Genomic DNA, 18,771 nt, shown 5'->3' on the forward strand with positions numbered 1-18,771 from the left:
GAAAAAAAAAGGAGAAAAATCTTTGTGACCTTGGATTAGGCAGAGTTCTCAGATCTGAATCCAAAAGCAGAATCCACGGAAGATGAAAACTGAACTTCATCAAAAACAAAACACCTGCTTCGTGAAAAATACTGATAATGGGGGCGCCTGGGTGGCTAAGTCAGTTAAGCGTCCAACTTTGGCTCAGGTCATGATCTCACTGTTCATGGGTTTAAACCCCGCATCAGGCTCTGTGCTGACAGCTCAGAGCCTGGAGCCTGCTTTGGATTCTGTGTCTCCTCCTCTCTCTGCCCCTTCCCCTGTCACTTACTGTCTTCCTCTCTCTCAAAAATAAACAAACATTAAAAGAATAATTTAAAAAATACTGATAATGGAATAAAAACATAAACCACACGCACAGATAAAACATTTGCAAAACATATAAGTACATCCAGAACATACAAACTTTCAAAATTCAAGAAGAGAACAGTCCCCCAAAGAAAAGACACATGTATAGCAAACATTCGGATATGAAAGATGCCTAACACAGTCATTAGGGAAACGTAAATTAAAAAAAAATTTTTTAATGTTTATTTATTTTTGAGAGAGTGAGTGTGAGCGGGGGAGGGTCAGAGAGAGGGAGACACAAAATTGGAAACAGGCTCCAGGCTCTGACCTGTCAGCACAGAGCCCAACGCAAGTCTCGAACCCATAAACCATGAGATCATGACCCGAGCCGAAGTCAGATGCCCAACCAAGACACCCAGGTGCCCCGGGAAATGTAAATTAAAACCAAAGAAAGATGCCACTATGAACCTAGCGAAATGCTAAAAACAAAACAAAACTTTGATACGCACTGATGGTGGGAATACAAAACGGTACATCCATTTTAGAGCCGTTAGCTTTTCCATACAGTTGAACATGCATACAACCCCCCTCTTAAGTATTTACGAAGACAAAGAAAACTTGTGTTGATACACGGCCCTGTATGCAAACACTAGTCACTGTTTTCTTTATCACCACTAACAACTGGAAACTCAAATATCCTTGAAGTGATAAATGGGTAAACCAAACGTGGTACATCCCTGTAACAGAACACGACTCAGCGACAAGGGGAATGACTAGCAATCCGCACATCAAGATCGATGAATCTCAGAAGCATTAAGTGGGAGAAGCCAGACTCCAAAGACTACAGTCTGAATGATTCCATTTTAGGACATTCCAGAAAAAGTAAACTATGCATACAGACAGCAGGTAGATGGTTGCCAAAGGTAGGGAGGGGTGATAGGGAAGGGGCTGACCACGAGAGTACAAAGGAATTTCAGGGCAAGGGGGTCACGGAACTGTTAAATGTCTTGACTGTTGGGGTGGTGATATAATAGTAATCATTTGCCAAAACACAGAATCCTACACCAAAGAGTCAATTTACTGCATATAAATTAATCCTTAATAATAATTTTAAATAGAATGCTAACTTGTTGGGGCGCCTGGGGGGCTCAGTTAGTGAAGTGTCTGACTTCGGCTCAGGTCGTGATCTCAGGGTTCGTGGGTTCGAGCCCCGCATTGGGCTCTGTGCCGACAGCTCTGAGCCTGGATCCTGCTTCAGATTCTGTGTCTCCCTCTCTCTCTGTCCCTCCCCTGCTCATGCTCTGTCTCTGTCTCAGAAATAAATAAACATTAAAAAAAAAATTTAAAGAATGCTAACTTGTAGAATTTTCATAGAAGGCTCTTATCTCCCTGAGGAATTTTTCTCATGAATAGATACTGAATTTTTTCAACTTTGCTTTCATGTTTGATGATGTTTGATCCAAAGAATCCAGACGTAAAAGAGTACATACTAAAGCCACAGGAAGTCCAAGAACAGCCTCAACCAACGTGAGGTATAAAAACCATCCTTGTCGCCACCGGAGGTGGGAATGACTAGAAATGCACACAAGGCAACAGTCTGGTTTAATAGAAATACTGCACACATCAATTTGGGTGAGGATTACACAAGTGTTATACATTTGCAAAACTTCAGGAAGCTGTAAACTTGAGATTTATGCATGTTACTGCATGCAAATTATACCTCAATAAAGTATCCGCACACATAAGTGCTGGTTACAACCCACTGAATTGATTTTTGGACCTCCTGACAGGCTGAGAAACACCAGTTCACAGGACCTGCAGGGTTGGGGAAATGAGCCCACATGCCTAATTTACGTGTCCTCTAAGCCTTGCAGATTTCCTCTTCTAAGTACATCTCATAGACATTTTGCGAGACGAAACGAAGAAAAAATCTCAACGATGACTCTTCTCCCTACACTGATTGAACGTTACCGAACACCTTCAACGTGTGAGGCACTGAAAGGCTGAATAGATTTGGCAGCCGACGCATCTCTACTCTCCTGGAGCTTATATTCTAGCTGAAGACGGACTCATCCCTCCTAAGCCTCTCCTCTGTGTCACATCTGCTACATGTCAACGTTCTAAATGAAGCCCTTACTTAAGTCTCCGCTCTCATGAGGCTTCTCTGCTATGTGGTCGCCCAACCACTGGGACATGTGGAGCTCCGGCTGAAATATGGACTCTCTTTAAACAAATGTTTTGTCTCCTATGACAGGTCTGGTAACGGGATTGTTTCAGCACCCATTTGAGGTATTAAAACATTATCACTTTTCTGGAGCTTCCTTCCTGCGTGAATCCTCCGAGGTGGGAAAGTCTTTATCACCCTCATCGTCAGCATGCACTCGCTGATGAATTATAAGGCTTGAGCTCCAACTGAACCCCTTCCCGCACTCCTCACACTTGTATGGTTTCTCTCCAGTGTGGACTCTCTGATGGGCTTGAAGGTATGAGCTCCAACTGAAGACCTTCCCGCACTCCTCACACTTGTATGGTTTCTCCCCAGTGTGGACCCTCTGGTGGGCTTGAAGATAGGATCTCTGTCTGAAGCGCTTACCGCACACGTCACACCGGTACGGTTTCTCTCCCGTGTGGACGCCACGATGAGCCAGAAAATTCGAGGCCCGACAGAATCCTTTCCCACACTCCTCACATTGGTACGGCTTCTCTCCAGTGTGGCACCTCTGATGGGCTTGGAGCTGTGAACCCACGCTGAAGCCCTTCCCACACTCCGCACACTGATACGGTTTCTCTCCAGTGTGGACTCTCTGGTGCACTTGAAGACTCGAGAACTGACTGAAGGCCTTACCACACTTCTCACATTTATAGGGTTTCTCTCCCGTGTGGATTCTACAATGAACGTTAAGATCTGAACTCCGGCTGAAGCCCTTCCCACACGTACCACACTTGTACGGTTTTTCTCCAGTGTGGCCTCTTTGATGGGCCAGAAGATTTGAGGCCTGACTGAAGCCTTTCCCACACTCCTCACATTTATAGGGTTTCTCTCCCGTATGGACTCTAAAGTGAATGTTAAAATCCGAGCTACGACTGAAGCCCTTTCCACAGGCATCACACTGATACGGTTTCTCACCAGTGTGGCCTCTCTGATGGTCCAGAAGATTTGAGGCCCGACAGAAGCCCTTCCCACACTCCTCGCATTTGTAAGGTTTCTCTCCAGTGTGGCTGACCTGATGGGCCTGAAGGTGTGAGCCCACACTGAAGCCTTTCCCACACTCTTCACATTTATAGGGTTTCTCTCCTGTGTGGATTCGACAATGGATGTTAAGGTGTGAGCTGTAACTAAAGCCCTTGCCACAGGCCTCGCATTTGTATGGTTTCTCTCCTGTGTGGATTCGCTGGTGAGCCTGCAGTCGCGAACGCCAACTGAAGCCCTTCCCACACTCTTCACATCTATAGGGCTTCTTTCCCACGTGGACTCTCTGGTGGACTTGAAGATACGAGCCCTGACTGAAGCTCTGCCCGCACTCCTCACATTTATAAGGTTTCTCCAACGTGCGGACTATCAGAGGAGCTTGACACTGGGAGCTTCTCCGGACGCTCCTCCCACACTCCTCGTACTTGTGTGGATTCTCTCCAGGGGGGGCTCTCTGCGGATGGCGAAGATGTGACCTCTGTCTGAGACCCTTACGCGATGTATCGTGTTTGTACGATTTCTCCCTGCTGTGGACTCTCTGATGGGCTCCAAGGCTTGAAAGTCGGCGGAAGGTGTTTCCACATTTTTCACATTTATAGGGCTTCTCTCCCACATGGGCTGTCTGGTGAGTCTGAAGAAGAGAGTGCTCAGTGAAACCATTCTCACACTCTCCCCCCTTATAGGGGTTTCCTCCTATGTGGTCTCTGTGGTGCATTTGAAGACACGAAGTCTGATTAAAGCCTTTACCAAACTCCCCATCTTTATAGAGTTCATCACCCTGTTTTTCCAGCTGAGAGCCAGTTCCTTGAATATTTACCATGGCATCTTGGCTCTGGATTAACTCCTTTGTAACCTGTTGCCAGATTTGCGAGCAGAAAAGCTCTTCATGTGGCAGGTACTTTAATCCAATTTCCCGAAGAGTCTCCGCATCATTTAGATTCCTGTCTCCTAGAAGGATAAAGAGAATTTAGAGATGGGGCACATTAAATGCTTTGGTCAGAGGTACCAAGGTTATAAACTTAAGGCCCACACCCGAAGGCTTAACATGAACCAGGAGAAGGTACCGTTTTTTAAAAATGTTTATTCATTTTTGAGAGAGAGCGGGAGCAGGGAAGGGGTGGGAGGAGGACAGAGGATCCCAAGCAGTCTCTGTGCTGAGAGCAGTGAGCCCGATGCGGGGCTCAAACTCATGAACCATGAGATCATGACCTGAGCCAAAGTGGGACACTTGACCGACTGAGCCACCCAGGCGCCACACTGTAGGGAATAAGTTTAAGAATTCCCTGAGCTTGCACCAATGGGTTAACAAGGTTGAGGTGGAAAGCTGCCACAGGGTGAAAAAGCCAAGCACAGAACAAAGCATAGAGCGGAAAGCCGCTCCCAAAGGATGCAAGTGTCTAAGAACAGGTAGGGGAACAGTTAGAGGCAGAAAGCCGCCACAGCAGGGCAAAAGTGCCCAGGATTTATCATGAAGTAAAACAAAGCATAGAGTGGAAAGCCGCCACCAGGTGGAAGTGCCCAGAGCTAACTGGTGAGAAAAATGCCTTGTTAGCCCTGAGTTAGCATGCTCTATTTGTCTTGGCCCCTAGAAATTTAAGATAAACAGACACGGTGCCTGGTGCCTGCAGTAAACGGCTGTCTGCTCGGCACCAGGACTCTGATTTGTCTTAACCCCAACCCCTAACACTTCATACCTCTGAAACTCCCTTTGTCTCACACACGAGTTAACGTTCACTGTTTCACCGTCGCTTTCTGCATGTCCATCACACTTGTAAGCCATCCGATCCTAATAAATATGGAACAAGGACCCTTACTTGGGATGCTTGTCTCCTCCCGGACATTAGCCTCTCTCATATTCAAGTCTGCGTCCGCTCTCTTGCTGGACAAGAGAGAACTCCAGATTCAAAGTCTGTGACACCCTGCCATTTTTATCATCGAAAACCTAGGGGTGGTCCACCAGGCTCCTATTCACTACACCTTAATGAGATATGTAGTATGTAGTATGATTCCAGCTAGAATCATACTAAGTTTTATATGTGAGACACAGGTTAGAAATTTGGTGATTGCAGATCAAGAAAAACACTTCCCAGGGAATCTTTCCAAAGACGAAGCTGCACCCACCTAAAAGCTTTCTCTTCTTTGCTAAACCAGGTGTCCGATAAATAGTCTCCACGTAATTCTGCCTACTGCATGCACATCTGACCAAATGCTCAAAATGTCCAGCAGGACCCTTACAGACAGACGATCAGAAGATGTGCTGAAGACACATCTGAAAACCTTTGCTTCAAATTATTTCATTGGACTTTATTCCATGTTAGAAACCTTGATGTACTGGGTTGGTTGGAAAGACAGGTGTTTGGGAGAACAGATCTTATCACCCAAGTGCCTGAAATTCACAGTATAAGCAGGAAAATGTCCTTCAGGACGGCAATTGGGGAAGAGGTTTATGGTACTAACATACATTATTCTAAAACCTCATAGCAATAAAGTTCCTATCACCTCGGGGGGAAAAAGAGTGGAAAATCAGAAGCTCATCTTTCATTTTCATTCATTTAAAAAAATTTTTTTAATGTTTATTTATTTTTTTGAGAGAGAGAGAGACAGAGCGTGAACAGAGGAGGGGCAGAGAGACACACACACACACACAGAATCCGAAGCAGCCTCCAGCTCTGGGCTGTCAACACACAGCCCGATGCGGGGCTCGAACCCACAAGCCATAAGACCATGACGTGAGCTGAAGTCGGACACTTAACTGACTGAGCCACCAGGTCCCCCTGAGATGCTCATCTTTTAGAACAGAGCAAGAACCTGTGAGAAGGAGCAGGGCATGGCGTGGATTCTCCAAGTCAGGATCAGTCAGGAAGAGCTATGTTCTCCTTGGGACTCTGTTCCGTCAATAAACTATAGAGCTTGCTACCTACTTCTTTTCAGCTCTCTCTTCAAATAACACCTCATCAGTGAGGCCTCTTTCACCATCCAGCATCCAGCAGGAAATTCTCCCTATCCCCTGACACCCCCAGCAACCTTCTCGGCATTCACCTTACCCTGTGTTGTTTTTACGTGGCACGTATTACATCAGATGCACTATCTATGCCCTTTATCGTTTTGTTTTATGTCTTCTCCCACCTGAATGCAATATCCACCAGGACGAGCACTTAGATCATTCGTTGCTTTATCAGCACTCCCAGATGGCAGCGTTCCGTAAGTACATGTTGAACACACAAATAAGCCCCAGTCTGACTTCTTTGCGAGAGTCTGAGCTCTGTTACAAAAGTAAAAGAGCTTTTTCAAGGAAGTTACCCATAACAGGAATGGAAGCAGCAACTTTGCTGGGAAGCGGAAAGGCTTCACCAGAGGCAGGGCTAACCTAAGTGAATGTTGCTGATGATAAAATCATGTTGATCATAAAATCATGGCAAGAATCGCTTGAGAGGAAAGAAGGAAAAAAAAAAAAAGCATGAGGCATACAAGTGGCCATGGGGCCTATGGATCAACTGCTTGTGAAAAAATCTTTTTCAATGTTTACTTATCTATTTTTGAGAGAGAGAAGGCACAAGCACACACACACGAGGGGGAGGGGCAGAGAGAGAGGGAGAGAGAATCCCAAGCAGGCTCCACACTGTCAGTGCAGAACCCGACATGGGGTTTGAACTCACAAACTGTGAGATCATGACCTGAGCCAACATCAAGAGTCAGATGCTTAACCGACTGAGCCACTGAGGCACCCCCTTCTGAATTTTTGTAATCTCTTCCTATGTGTATAAAACTTTTCCTTCTTCATATAGGAGTCAATATTTAGAGCCTCAGGAATAATGACTCCGAAAGCAGGCTGTCAAACTGATGGATACAGAAACATGTTCCTGTATGGACACCACCACTGTTTTACAAGCTACAGGTTGGACTCAGTGAGTCTGAAATAAATTTAGTGGCTTATGACAAGCATTAGCAGAATAGTAAAATATTAAAAGTGCTTTGTAAGTAAAGGTTTCTCTGGATAAAATGCATGTTAGAACTACACACACACCACACACACACAGGGATACTGGTGGGTGACATTGTTTTCTTTAACTGTTTGGATGAGGTTGGTGGTTGCCATGAGGAAAACCGACGAAGGGAAAGACTAACTTGAAAGCTAGTTAATATCTGATACTTTCCTTAATAGGAGACCTGCCTCAAAAGTGGCTATCAGATTCTTCATTCTAAAAAGTGGTTCTTCACTCAGACAGTAGGATTCACTACTAAAACCTGTAGGAAAGCCACAGAGCTGAAATGATATTCACTGTGGTTACAAGTGCAAAGTTAAGCTGTCATTGGATATGTTAATGGATACAAATCTACACATATCTAAAAGGACCTAAACAATTACATTCGATTAGATAATCACAATAATCACGGGCTGTTCTAGACGATGCCTTCACCACACATTTCTGTTTAACAGCCTTTAAGTACGTCCACGACTAATGGGAAAAAGTCCATGTAACCATTATCAGCTCATTCATTCACACAACAAACATTTATAGCACACCTGTCCTCTGCCAAGTCTGATCTACACACTGAGGATATAGCAATAAAGGCAACAGAATTTCTTCTCTCCTGATAATTACATTCTAGTGAGAATAGAGTGAGCGAAGCAAAAATATATGTTAATATGGTAAGCGGTGATCAATGCCTAGACACTAAATCAGTCGGGGTAAGGGAAAGGAGAACGGGGGAAGAAGAAGGGGTCAGGAACACAGTGGTCACGGAAGGTCTTTCTTATGATGTTAGGATTTGAGAAGGACTTACGCGAAGTAAGGGAGGGGCCGAGAGGATGACAGAAGGGAGAACAGGTAGAGGGTGACGAGGCCGGGCCACGGGTAGCATAGCAGAGCGACAAAACTGGACAGAACAGACAGGCAAGGGGGAAAGCGACAGGTCACGTCTGCAGAGGGATGGAGGATGAGCAAGGAGCAGACAGGTGGGACATCAGAAGTCACTGTAAGTACTTGGATTCTGCTCTGAATCAGGTAAGAAGCTACCAGAGGTTCAAGCAGAGGCTTGACAAGACCTGACAAACATGCAAAAGAATCACTTCGAGGGGCTCCTGGGGGGCTCCGTCCGCTTGAGCACCTGACTCTTGATTTCAGCTCAGGTCATGATACCAGGGTCGTGGGGTGGAGCCCCGTGTCGGGCTCTGTGTGGGGCATGGAGCCTGCTTAAGGTTCTTTCTCTGTCTGCCCCTCTCCCCTGCTCTCGCTCTCTCTACAATAAAAATAAAAAAGAGTCACTTCCAGTGGAGAACAACTGTAAATGAGCAAAGGAGAGAGGGAGAGTGCTAAAAACTGCTGCAGAAATTCAGAGACAAGGCACTGACCGCGACCCGCTCCAGAGCTGTGGAGGTGACAAGAGACGTGACAGACTGAGCTGCATGGCTCTCACCTGAGGAGCCGTGGCTCTGGGTTGCTGCCTTTATCATCCAAAGCCTTCCTCCCCTCTTGAACTGGGGTACTGCATCTGGTGTGAAGTTTTGGTGCCCTGTGGAAAGGCAAGGACAAACATTTTAAATGAATATAGTAGACGCCAAAATCACAACACGTGCGTTTTCACCACACCATGTTTAGGACATCAGAATTAGTGTTTTCCAAACTGTTAATTATGATGCATCAGAGGACAACATTTTATTGCAAAAATCCAGGATATGTAGATCTAAGTGTGAACTACTGGAGTAAAAAAATGTCTGTCTTCTTCAGATTTTTTCCGCCACTGCTCACACAATTTTCAGCAACTGGCTGTAGTTTTTGCTGCTGCAATGTGTAGTTATTGCCAAGGGCTCTGACGTTTTCTACCCTATTGTAGTTCTTTTTTCTTTTTAATTTTTTTAATGTTTACTTATTTTGGAGAGAGAGAGAGAGAGAGAGAGAGAGAGAGAGAGAGAGAGACAGAGTGTGAGCAGGGGAGGGGCAGAAAGAGAGGGAGACACAGAATCTGAAACAGGCTCCAGGCTCTGAGCCGTCAGCACAGAGCCCAACACGGGGCTTGAACCCACAGACTGTGAGATCATGACCTGAGCCAAAGTCTGATGCTTAACTGACTGAGCCACCCAGGTGTCCTACCCTATTGTATTTCATTAAAAATACTGGTATAGGGGAGCCTAGGTGGCTCAGTCAATTAAGCGTCTGACTCTTGGTTTTTGGCTCAGGTCATGATCTCACGGTTCGTGAGTTCAAGCCCCGCATCAGGCTCTGTGTGACAGCCCAGAGCCTGCTTGGGATTCTCTGTCCCCCCACTCTCTTGGCCCCTCCCCCACTCACGCTCTGTCACTCAAAATAAATAAATAAACTTTAAAAATGCTGGTACAATACCCTAAATATGTGTCATGACCCACTAATTGGAAATGACCACAACTTGGAGAAAAGCCAAAAATGTGGATACAGCAGTCAGGCGTCAATTTATGGCTCATGTACAAAACACAAACTTTGTTGGGGGCGGGGGGGGGGGGGTGGAAGACCAGAAAAATGCCCTCTCTGCGTCTTATGCTGATTAGAACACTGGAAACCAGGTCAAGAGCTCCAAAGCCCCACACATTGGAGGGTAAATAAACCACACAGAGGGGGTGACATTCAGTCACAGAGCACCTGTCCTCACCCAGAGAGAGCAGGTTCCGGAAGTTCTCCAGCATCACGTCTCCATACAGCTTCTTCTGGGCGGGGTCAAGCAGCCCCAGCTCCTCCTCGGTGAAGACCACAGCCACGTCCTTGAACGTCACCGCCTCCTACAACATCAAGCACACATAAGCTCAATCTTGCACCCGATGGCCACTCAGAGGAAGAGCACTGAGAAAACTGGAAAGGGTGGGTACAAAGTGGTTCCAAATTTTCAGAGACCACAGATTTTCACTACTATCTGATTAAACATTTCAAATAATACATACTGTCTTACCTGGCCTTCTTTTCTTTTCAAAATAAATACTGAAAAGAACAACCTTTTCCATAAATACTAGCCTCCCGTCTAATTCTTTTCCTAGGGTAAGTTCCAAGGAGTAAAAATTGCAGTGTTGAAGAATATGCCACGTCAAGACTACTATGTACAACGCCAGGTTTTCTTTTCAACTTTCTCCGTATTTTACGCTTCCCCCAAGAGAATATAAATATCCCTGATTCTCCACATCATACGCAACACTGAATATAACCAGTGTTTCTGAGTCCTAAGAAATTTGATCAGCAAAAAGCAACTTGTTCTTTTCGTACTAATTCGGTAATTAACGAGCTATCGTATTTTCATATATTTACTGGCCATCTTTATTTTTTGCTTCAGTACATTGCCAGTTAATGTTCTTTGCTCATAGTCCAACCAGAGTTTTACTTTATGACTGCAAAATTTCTATTAGAGATTTGAAGCTTTTTTTTTTTTTAAACATATTTAAACACTGTCACCCACGTTTTGCTATTGTTCTTGTATAGCTTCGTGCACTGCATGGTTTCTTGACCTTGACACGACACACATTTTGGGCCAGATACTGTTTGTTGTTGGGGCGGGGGCCTGTCTCACGCACCGCGGGATGTTTACCAGCATCCCGGGCTTCTATGCACTGGAAGCCAGAAGCCTCCCTCAAGTGGTGACACCAGAAATGTTTCCAGACACTGCCTGGGAGCAAAGATCACCCACGGTCAAGAATTGCTGATGTACGGTACTGTCTTTTCTTTTTTTTTAATTTTTAATGTTTATTTATTTTTGAGAGACAGCAAGACAGCATGAGGGCAGGGGAGGGGCAGAGAGAGAGGGAGACACAGAATCCGAAGCAGGCTCCGGGCTGTGAGCTGTCAGCACAGAGTCTGACTCGGGGTTTGAAGTTACAAGTCTTGGGATCATGACCTGAGCCAAAGTTGGACGATTAACCGACTGAGCCACCCAGGCACGCCCCCGTCTTAACTTTTCATATGAGAATTGTGTGTTCATCACCGGAGCCCTGCACATCCAAGCGTCCTGAATGAGCATCAGAGATCCTAAAGAAGGAGCCTCTGAAGAGTGACCATGTAGAGGCAGTATTATCTGTGCTGTCTTCCATGCATAGGGCAACCAAGTGCACGTAGAAGGACCAAGACCCTGACTGGAGAATTATTTGCCCTTGCCTCCCTCTTTATCCAAATAAAAATCCACGGAGTCTTTTTGGATCAGTTAGACCTTTGCTTTCCTGTGTGAACTTAAACCGTTTTCTGAAATTCTACAATCCTGTGTCTCTGTAATTGAAATGCAGAGGAGACAAAGTACTGCCTCTTAAGGTCAGTCGGAAGCTAAACGCAGTAAGAAAAGCATCTGGAATGTCTCCCTGTGCTACTGGACTTTATAAAATTAAGTACCTTCTAATGGAATACTACTGAGCCATCAAAAAGAATAAAATCTTGCCATTTGCAACGAGGCGGATGGAGCCAGAGGGTATTATGCTAGTAAGTAGCAGAAAGACAAATACCATATGATTTCACTCATATGTGGAATTTAAGAAACAAATGAACATATGGGAGGGGGAAAAAGAGGAAGAAACAAACCATAAAAGACTCTTCATGATAGAGAACACACTGAGAGTTGATGGAGGGAGGTGGGAGGGGGATGGGCTGGATGGGTGATGGGTACAGGAGGACACTTGTTGGGAAAGGCACTGGGTGTGATATGTAAGTGATCAATCACTGAATTCTACTTCTGAAACCAACACTATTCTAACGAAAATTTAAATAAAAAAACTGAATCGGGGCGCCTGGGTGGCGCAGTCGGTTAAGCGTCCGACTTCAGCCAGGTCACGATCTCGCGGTCCGTGAGTTCGAGCCCCGCCATCAGGCTCTGGGCTGATGGCTCAGAGCCTGGAGCCTGTTTACGATTCTGTGTCTCCCTCTCTCTGTGCCCCTACCCCGTTCATGCTCTGTCTCTCTCTGTCCCAAAAATAAATAAAAAACGTGGGGAAAAAAAAAAAATGAATAAACGTAAATAAAAAAACTGAAAAGAATAAAAAGGAGGGAGGGGAAAAAAAGCACATTATTACTTTGATAAAAATCAATCAATACCCAAATAAAAAAATATAAATCAGTAAATAAAACATGTACATGATAGGGGCGCCTGGGTGGCGCAGTCGGTTGGGCGTCCGACTTCAGCCAGGTCACGATCTCGCGGTCCGTGAATTCGAGCCCCGCGTCAGGCTCTGGGCTGATGGCTTGGAGCCTGGAGCCTGTTTCCGATTCTGTGTCTCCCTCTCTCTCTGCCCCTCCCCCGTTCATGCTCTGTCTCTCTCTGTCCCAAAAATAAATAAAAACGTTGAAAAAAAAAAAAAAAAACATGTACATGATAGGATTCAGACATGGATGAGAAAGAATCTAGCTTCCTTTTTTTTAAATTTTTTTTAATGTTTATTTATTTTTGAGAAACAGAGAGACAGAGCGTGAGCAGGGTTGTGGTAGAAAGAGAGGGAGACATAGAATCCGAAGCAGGCTCCAGGCTCTGAGCTGTCAGCACAGAGCCCGACTGTCAGCACAGTTCATTGAACTCGTGAACCGCAACATCATGACCTGAGCTGAAGTTGGATGCTTAACTGACTGAGCTACCCAGACGCCCCAAGCATCTAGCTTTCTTATGGGAAAATATGGAAGAATGTTCTCTCTGTGCAAAGCATCAGTTATACCTGGTTGCACTGTCATATCTGAGTATTCTACATACAATATCCCTGAGGATTTTGCCTATCAAAGGTACTTTTTCAATTTACATTCCTAAAAACATTAAGAACAACAAATGGCAAACCCCTCAAAATTCCTTTACTGTTACTACAGTAACAGTTACTGTTACTACAGTGTTCTTTTTTAAGTATGCCAAAATCAGAATTCATTATAATTTTACTTTCCTAGTTTTCATTTTTTTAAATTTTTGTTAAATCCCAGTTAGTTAACATACAGTGTAATATTAGTCTCAGGTGTATGATACAGTGATTCGGCACTTCTGTACAATAGCTGGTGCTCATCATAACAATGTCCTTTGAAATAGTAAAAATTCTGGGGGTGCCTGGGTGGCTCAGTCGGTTGAGCATCCAACTTTGGCTCAGGCCATGATCTGACGGTTTATGAGTTCAAGCCCCACATCAGGCTCACTGCTGTCACTGCTCACTGCTTGGGATCCTGTCTCCCTCTCTCTCTGCCCCTCCCCGACTTGCACTCTCTCTCAAAAATAAATAAAACAATAAAAAAAATAAAATAGTAAAAATTCTTAACTACCTGAATGTCTGTGAATGGGGTAAAAGTTATGAGACATACACACAGACTACATCAATATAAGGGAATATAATGTAGCCATTAAAAATGTAGGAAATAGGGGCACCTGGGTGGCTCAGTCGGTTAAGCGTCCGACTTTGGCTCAGGTCATGATCTCACAGTTCATGGGTTCGAGTCCCGCATCAGGCTCTGTGCTGACAGCTCAGAGCCTGGAGCCTGCTTTGGATCCTGTGTCTCCCTCTTTGTCTGCCCCTCCCCCACTCGTGCTCTGTCTCTCAAAAATAACGAAATGTAAAAAAAATAAAATAAAATAAATGTAGAAAACATATTTGTATTAATTAGAAAAGGCATAATTTGAGAATTTTTATGTAACTATTAAAAATATACAGTTACCAGGGCACTTGGGTGGCTCAGTCGGTTAAGCGGCCGACTTCGGCTCAGGTCATGATGTCGCGGTCCGTGAGTTCGAGCCCCACGTCAGGCTCTGTGCTGACAGCTCAGAGCCTGGAGCCTGTTTCAGATTCTGTGTCTCCCTCTCTCTCTGACCCTCCCCCATTCATGCTCTGTCTCAAAAATAAATAAATAAATGTTAAAAAAATAATAATTAAAAAAATATGTATACAGTTACCAATGCCTATGAGGGAAAGGACATGGGAAAATGAAAACAGTTTTTATAAGGAAAATAGTAGTAAAATTAGGGAGGCTTTTTTCACTGCTATTCGCTTTTGTCCTCTATTTTATTCATGAAATTATGAAAGATAAAATAAAATAACAAAAATTAAACTGTGTCAGCGGCTCTTGGGTGGCTCCGTCAGTTAAACATCCAACTTGAGCTCAGATCATGATCTGGCAGTTCGTGAGTTTGAGTCCCACGCTGGGCTCTGCACTGACAACGTGGAGCCTGCTTCGCATCCTGTCTCTCTCTCTCTCTCTCTCTGCCCCTCCGTGGCTTGCTGTCTCTCAAGAATAAATAACATTAAAAAAAAAATTAAACCACACCAAAGTAGGAAGTAGTGATCCTCTGGCACAGAAGAGGTTTTGAAAGGCCTATTAATCTATTGTTTTCAAGGATGCAACTAATCATTGAGAAATGAGACAGTAATTTCAAATCTAGAAAGGAAGCCCAACTCACCTTGAACTTGGTCATTTTGTCCTCCTTCTACTTCTAGGGAAGGGCTGAGTCCTGAGAAGGCAAAAAAAGGGAAGAGGAAGGAGAAAACAAAACCATCAGAGTCTGGCCAAGACTGTTGCTAACCCATATGGCTAACATACATCACTACCTAGGTTGCATGCTTTATATGAACTTGCAAAAGCGCCGTTTCCTCAGGGGGCTCGATGAGCAGAGCGTGGGTTGGATTCCAGAGACCACTCACCCCCTCAGCCGAGAGCCTCTGAACAATGGACAACCACCTAAGCACACACGGTGGTCCTAATGTAAGTTCTCCTTGTCACTCTCAGGGTATGAATCTGATCCTAGGGAAGGTGGAAATTGACAGTCAAGTTAAGAGAGCAGTCTCTGGGGCCAAATGTTTTAGGCTCATGGTACTGCTACTTATTAGTTGTGAAATCTTGGACAAATTATTAATATCTCCGTGCCTGAATTCCTTCACCTGCAAAAATGGAGGGATTAATAATGCCTACCTCACAGGACTGTTTTAAGAATTAAACCAGCAGGCACAAAGCACACAGAACCCTTTCAGAGTACCTTATTTCTTAGTAGCTGCAGAAAAGCAGGTAATATTCGCTAATATAAAACCTGTCCCCAAAGCGCCTGGGTGGGTCAGTCGGTTAAGTGTCCGACTGTGGCTCAGGTCATGATCTTGCAGTTTGTGGGATCGAGCCCAGCACTGGGCTCTGTGCTGACAGCTCAGAGCCTGGAGCCTGCTTCAGATTCTGTGTCTCCCTCTCTCTCTGCCCCTCCCCCACTCGCACACTGTCTCTCTCAAAAATAAATAAAAACATTAAAAAAAAAAAAACACCTGTCCTCATAAATGGTTTCTATCAATGGTGTCTTTAGAGGCTGTTGTTCTGTCCTATGAAAACCGGCTGTAACCTCTGAAATATAGTATTCTCTCTTGGTCGGTCATTCTTTTTTTTATTGATTTAATTTTTTTTTTAATGTTTATTTATTTCTGAGACAGAGAGATACAGAGCATGAGTGGGGGAGGGGCAGAGAGAGAGAGAGAGAGAGAGAGAGGGAGAGACACAGACTCCGAAGCAGGCTCCAGGCTCTGAGCTGTCAGCACAGAGCCCGATGTGGGGCTCGAACCCACAAACCACGAGATCATGACCTGAGCCGAAGTCGGATGCTCAACTGACTGAGCCACCCGGGCGCCCCATCTTGGTCGGTCATTCTTAACACGATGTCTTTGCAATAATATTTAAGACTACGTGGATGACTTTTTTCCCTGTGTAAAATATACACAACACCAAATTTACCATTTTAAACCATTTTAAAGTACTGTACAGTTCATTACATGCATTCCTCTTGTTGTGAACCATCACCACCATCCAACTCGAGAATTTTTTCACCATCCTCAACTAAACCTCTGTATCCATCAAACAGCAGCTCCCCATCACCCCTCCCCTCTACCCCTGGTAACCACTATTCTACTTTCTCTCTGTGAATTTGACTACGCAGACAACTGTTTTGTTTTGTTTTTATGGACGACTGGTTTTTGAAAGATATGAGATCTTGTAAAGTTTACTCTGTTTAACAGTAGGGCCTTAAAAAGGACTCCATATCAAGGGGCGTCTGTGCAGCTCAGTCAGTTAAGCGTCCCATTCTTGGTTTCGACTCAGGCTGTGAGCTCACGTTCGCGGGTTTGAGCCCTGTGTCGAGCTCTGTGCTGACCGCTCGGAGCCTGCTTGGGGTTCTCTCTCTCTCCTTCTCTCTCTGCCCCTCCCCTGCTCATGTTCTCCCTCTCTGAAAATAAATAAATTAAAATATATACATATATATATATATGTATAAACTATCATGAAGACGGAAGACAAATTAATAAAAGCCTATGACCCTGCAAGATTCGTTTAACTACAGTTAGGCAATCAATAGGCCATTCGAACTCACGAGCTACAGTAATCGTAGAAAATGGTTAAAAACAACAAAAATGGCAATGTGTGACATTACATGGGCGCCGAGTACACGTCAGGGACCTGGCAGAGCGCTTGGCATGCGCAGTTTCACTGAGGTGCTACCCACGTACCTGTGAAGAAGCTACTCTTGTACAAGTCGTGTGACTTTGGTCCAATCACCTACACGTCTGAGCCCATCCTCAGCTATTAACAAGGAGATAAAAACAGAATTTCAGTCATAGGAGTATTGTGGGAGAATAAATAAGCGGATCCACGCAATGCCCTTGGCTTTGTACCTGGCATTTTAGGAAGTTCTCACTCAATCAACGATGATGATGAGGACAGTCGCTCCTATTTAACAGACGAGGAAGCTGAGGCTTGGTAAGGTCAAGATGCAGGGGCGGAATCGGAATCCAGCTCTCACCCCAGAACCAGCATTCTAGGTCTTGTCCCTCTGTGGTTTGTAAAGACAAAAACAAGCAGACGGGACTCTAAGGTCTCACAGAAAGGGACACGAGAGCCTGAGAGCTGGGGATGATAGACACAGAAACGGGGAGAGGACTCTGAAGCCACAGGATCTAGTTGAGGGAGAAGAGAACAGAGTCGTGAAGGGCGTAGGCTCTGGAATCAGACGACCAGGAAGGGAACAGTGGCATTCCCAACTTGCTACTACTTTGTGCCTCAAATTCCAATCTATAAATTGGAAACAATAATGATGATGACAACAATAATACTACCAACCTCAGGGGAAGGGTACTCAGCCTACGTGACTATACATCAAACATTTGAAACAGAGTCTGCAGCGAAAACATTCAATACGGGTTACCCATATAGCCGCTTTACGTGGAACCGTCAAGGACCCCCCCACCCCCCACCTCAGGGTGGATGCAGCTGAGCACTGTTTGCTGAGCAGTGCATGGGCTAGATTCCAGAGACCACTCCCCTTCCAGGCGAGAGCCCCCCCCCCCCCCCCCCCCCCCCCCCCCCGGCAGTGAACGACCCACCCAACCACACTGGTGGCCTGAATACAAGTTCTCCTTGTAGCTCTCAGGGTAGGATTCTGATTCTGGGAGGGTGGAAACTGAAAGTACTCAGGTTATATTGCTGGTTCACTGCTGGACAATTTATTAATTACTATTAGTGACTGTGCCATCTTTAGATACAAGAACGCTAGTATGGAAAAGGGCAGTGGAAAACTTCCTAATCCTGGAAGAAATCCCCTTTCGGGATTTGTGATTCACTTGGTTCTGACTGCTTGCCCAACAACTTCTGTTCGTTAAGAGGGCTCCGTGGGGAGATCTTTCCATCACGTATGGGGGGGAGGAACATAATCGGTAAATCAACCTCGTCATTAACACCTACCCAGCTTTACAGCTCAAGCACCTGAAACAGCGCTTGTAACAGAAACTGCTCAGGAGTCACTCAGCAGTCAGCGTAAGTGTCTTGACGAATGAACCTGCCACCAGGCAGACAGGCGGAGGCACACGGAAGACAAGACTCATTGGTCTGAGATTTTTTTGTGAGTTGTAAAATTTTGAGGCTGATCCCAGTTGGGAGGATTTGGAGAGTGGGGGTTTTATTTCTAACTTTTTCCTCCAGCTCTTTCACGATATTTGGAAGACCAAGGTCATCTGTGGAAGGAAAGGAGCCTCTGAATTTTCTTAAACGCCATCTTAGAAGGTGATGTCTGCTCTTCACAGTCAGTGCCTACATGAACTTCTGATACAAAATCCACAGAATGTGTCCATCAAAATATTCAGAACCACCAACCCACTGCCTACATAGTTAAGCATTAGACAGGCTAATTTATAAACTCTTCATTAAATAACTGAGTTTATTAATTCACTGAACACTCAGGGAAACCTCCCTGAAAGGAAGACAATTACCCAGTGCCAACTTGCTCACGGTCTGGTGATCACACACTGCTACAGGGCAGAGTAGGGCACAGGGTCTGGT

At 45.0% G+C, this 18,771-nt stretch overlaps 1 protein-coding gene across 1 annotated transcript in view; it reads right to left on the minus strand.

Annotated features, from left to right (window-relative positions):
• Positions 1–18,518, minus strand: part of ZNF45 (zinc finger protein 45) — a 53,697-nt gene extending 35,179 nt beyond the window's left edge. Inside the window, 7 exon segments of the mRNA XM_047079096.1 lie at positions 2,635–4,465; positions 8,936–9,031; positions 10,142–10,268; positions 14,873–14,923; positions 16,947–17,019; positions 17,112–17,269; positions 18,178–18,518. Coding sequence (XP_046935052.1) covers positions 2,635–4,465; positions 8,936–9,031; positions 10,142–10,268; positions 14,873–14,887 — 2,069 coding nt within the window. The 5' untranslated portion in view covers positions 14,888–14,923; positions 16,947–17,019; positions 17,112–17,269; positions 18,178–18,518.
• Between the last annotated feature and the right edge of the window lie 253 nt (positions 18,519–18,771).

Source organism: Lynx rufus, unplaced genomic scaffold (assembly GCF_022079265.1).
Source record: "Lynx rufus isolate CCGP_SWC_20201006 ecotype Redwood Valley unplaced genomic scaffold, mLynRuf1.p SCAF_16, whole genome shotgun sequence".
Classification (NCBI taxonomy): Eukaryota; Metazoa; Chordata; class Mammalia; order Carnivora; family Felidae; genus Lynx; species Lynx rufus.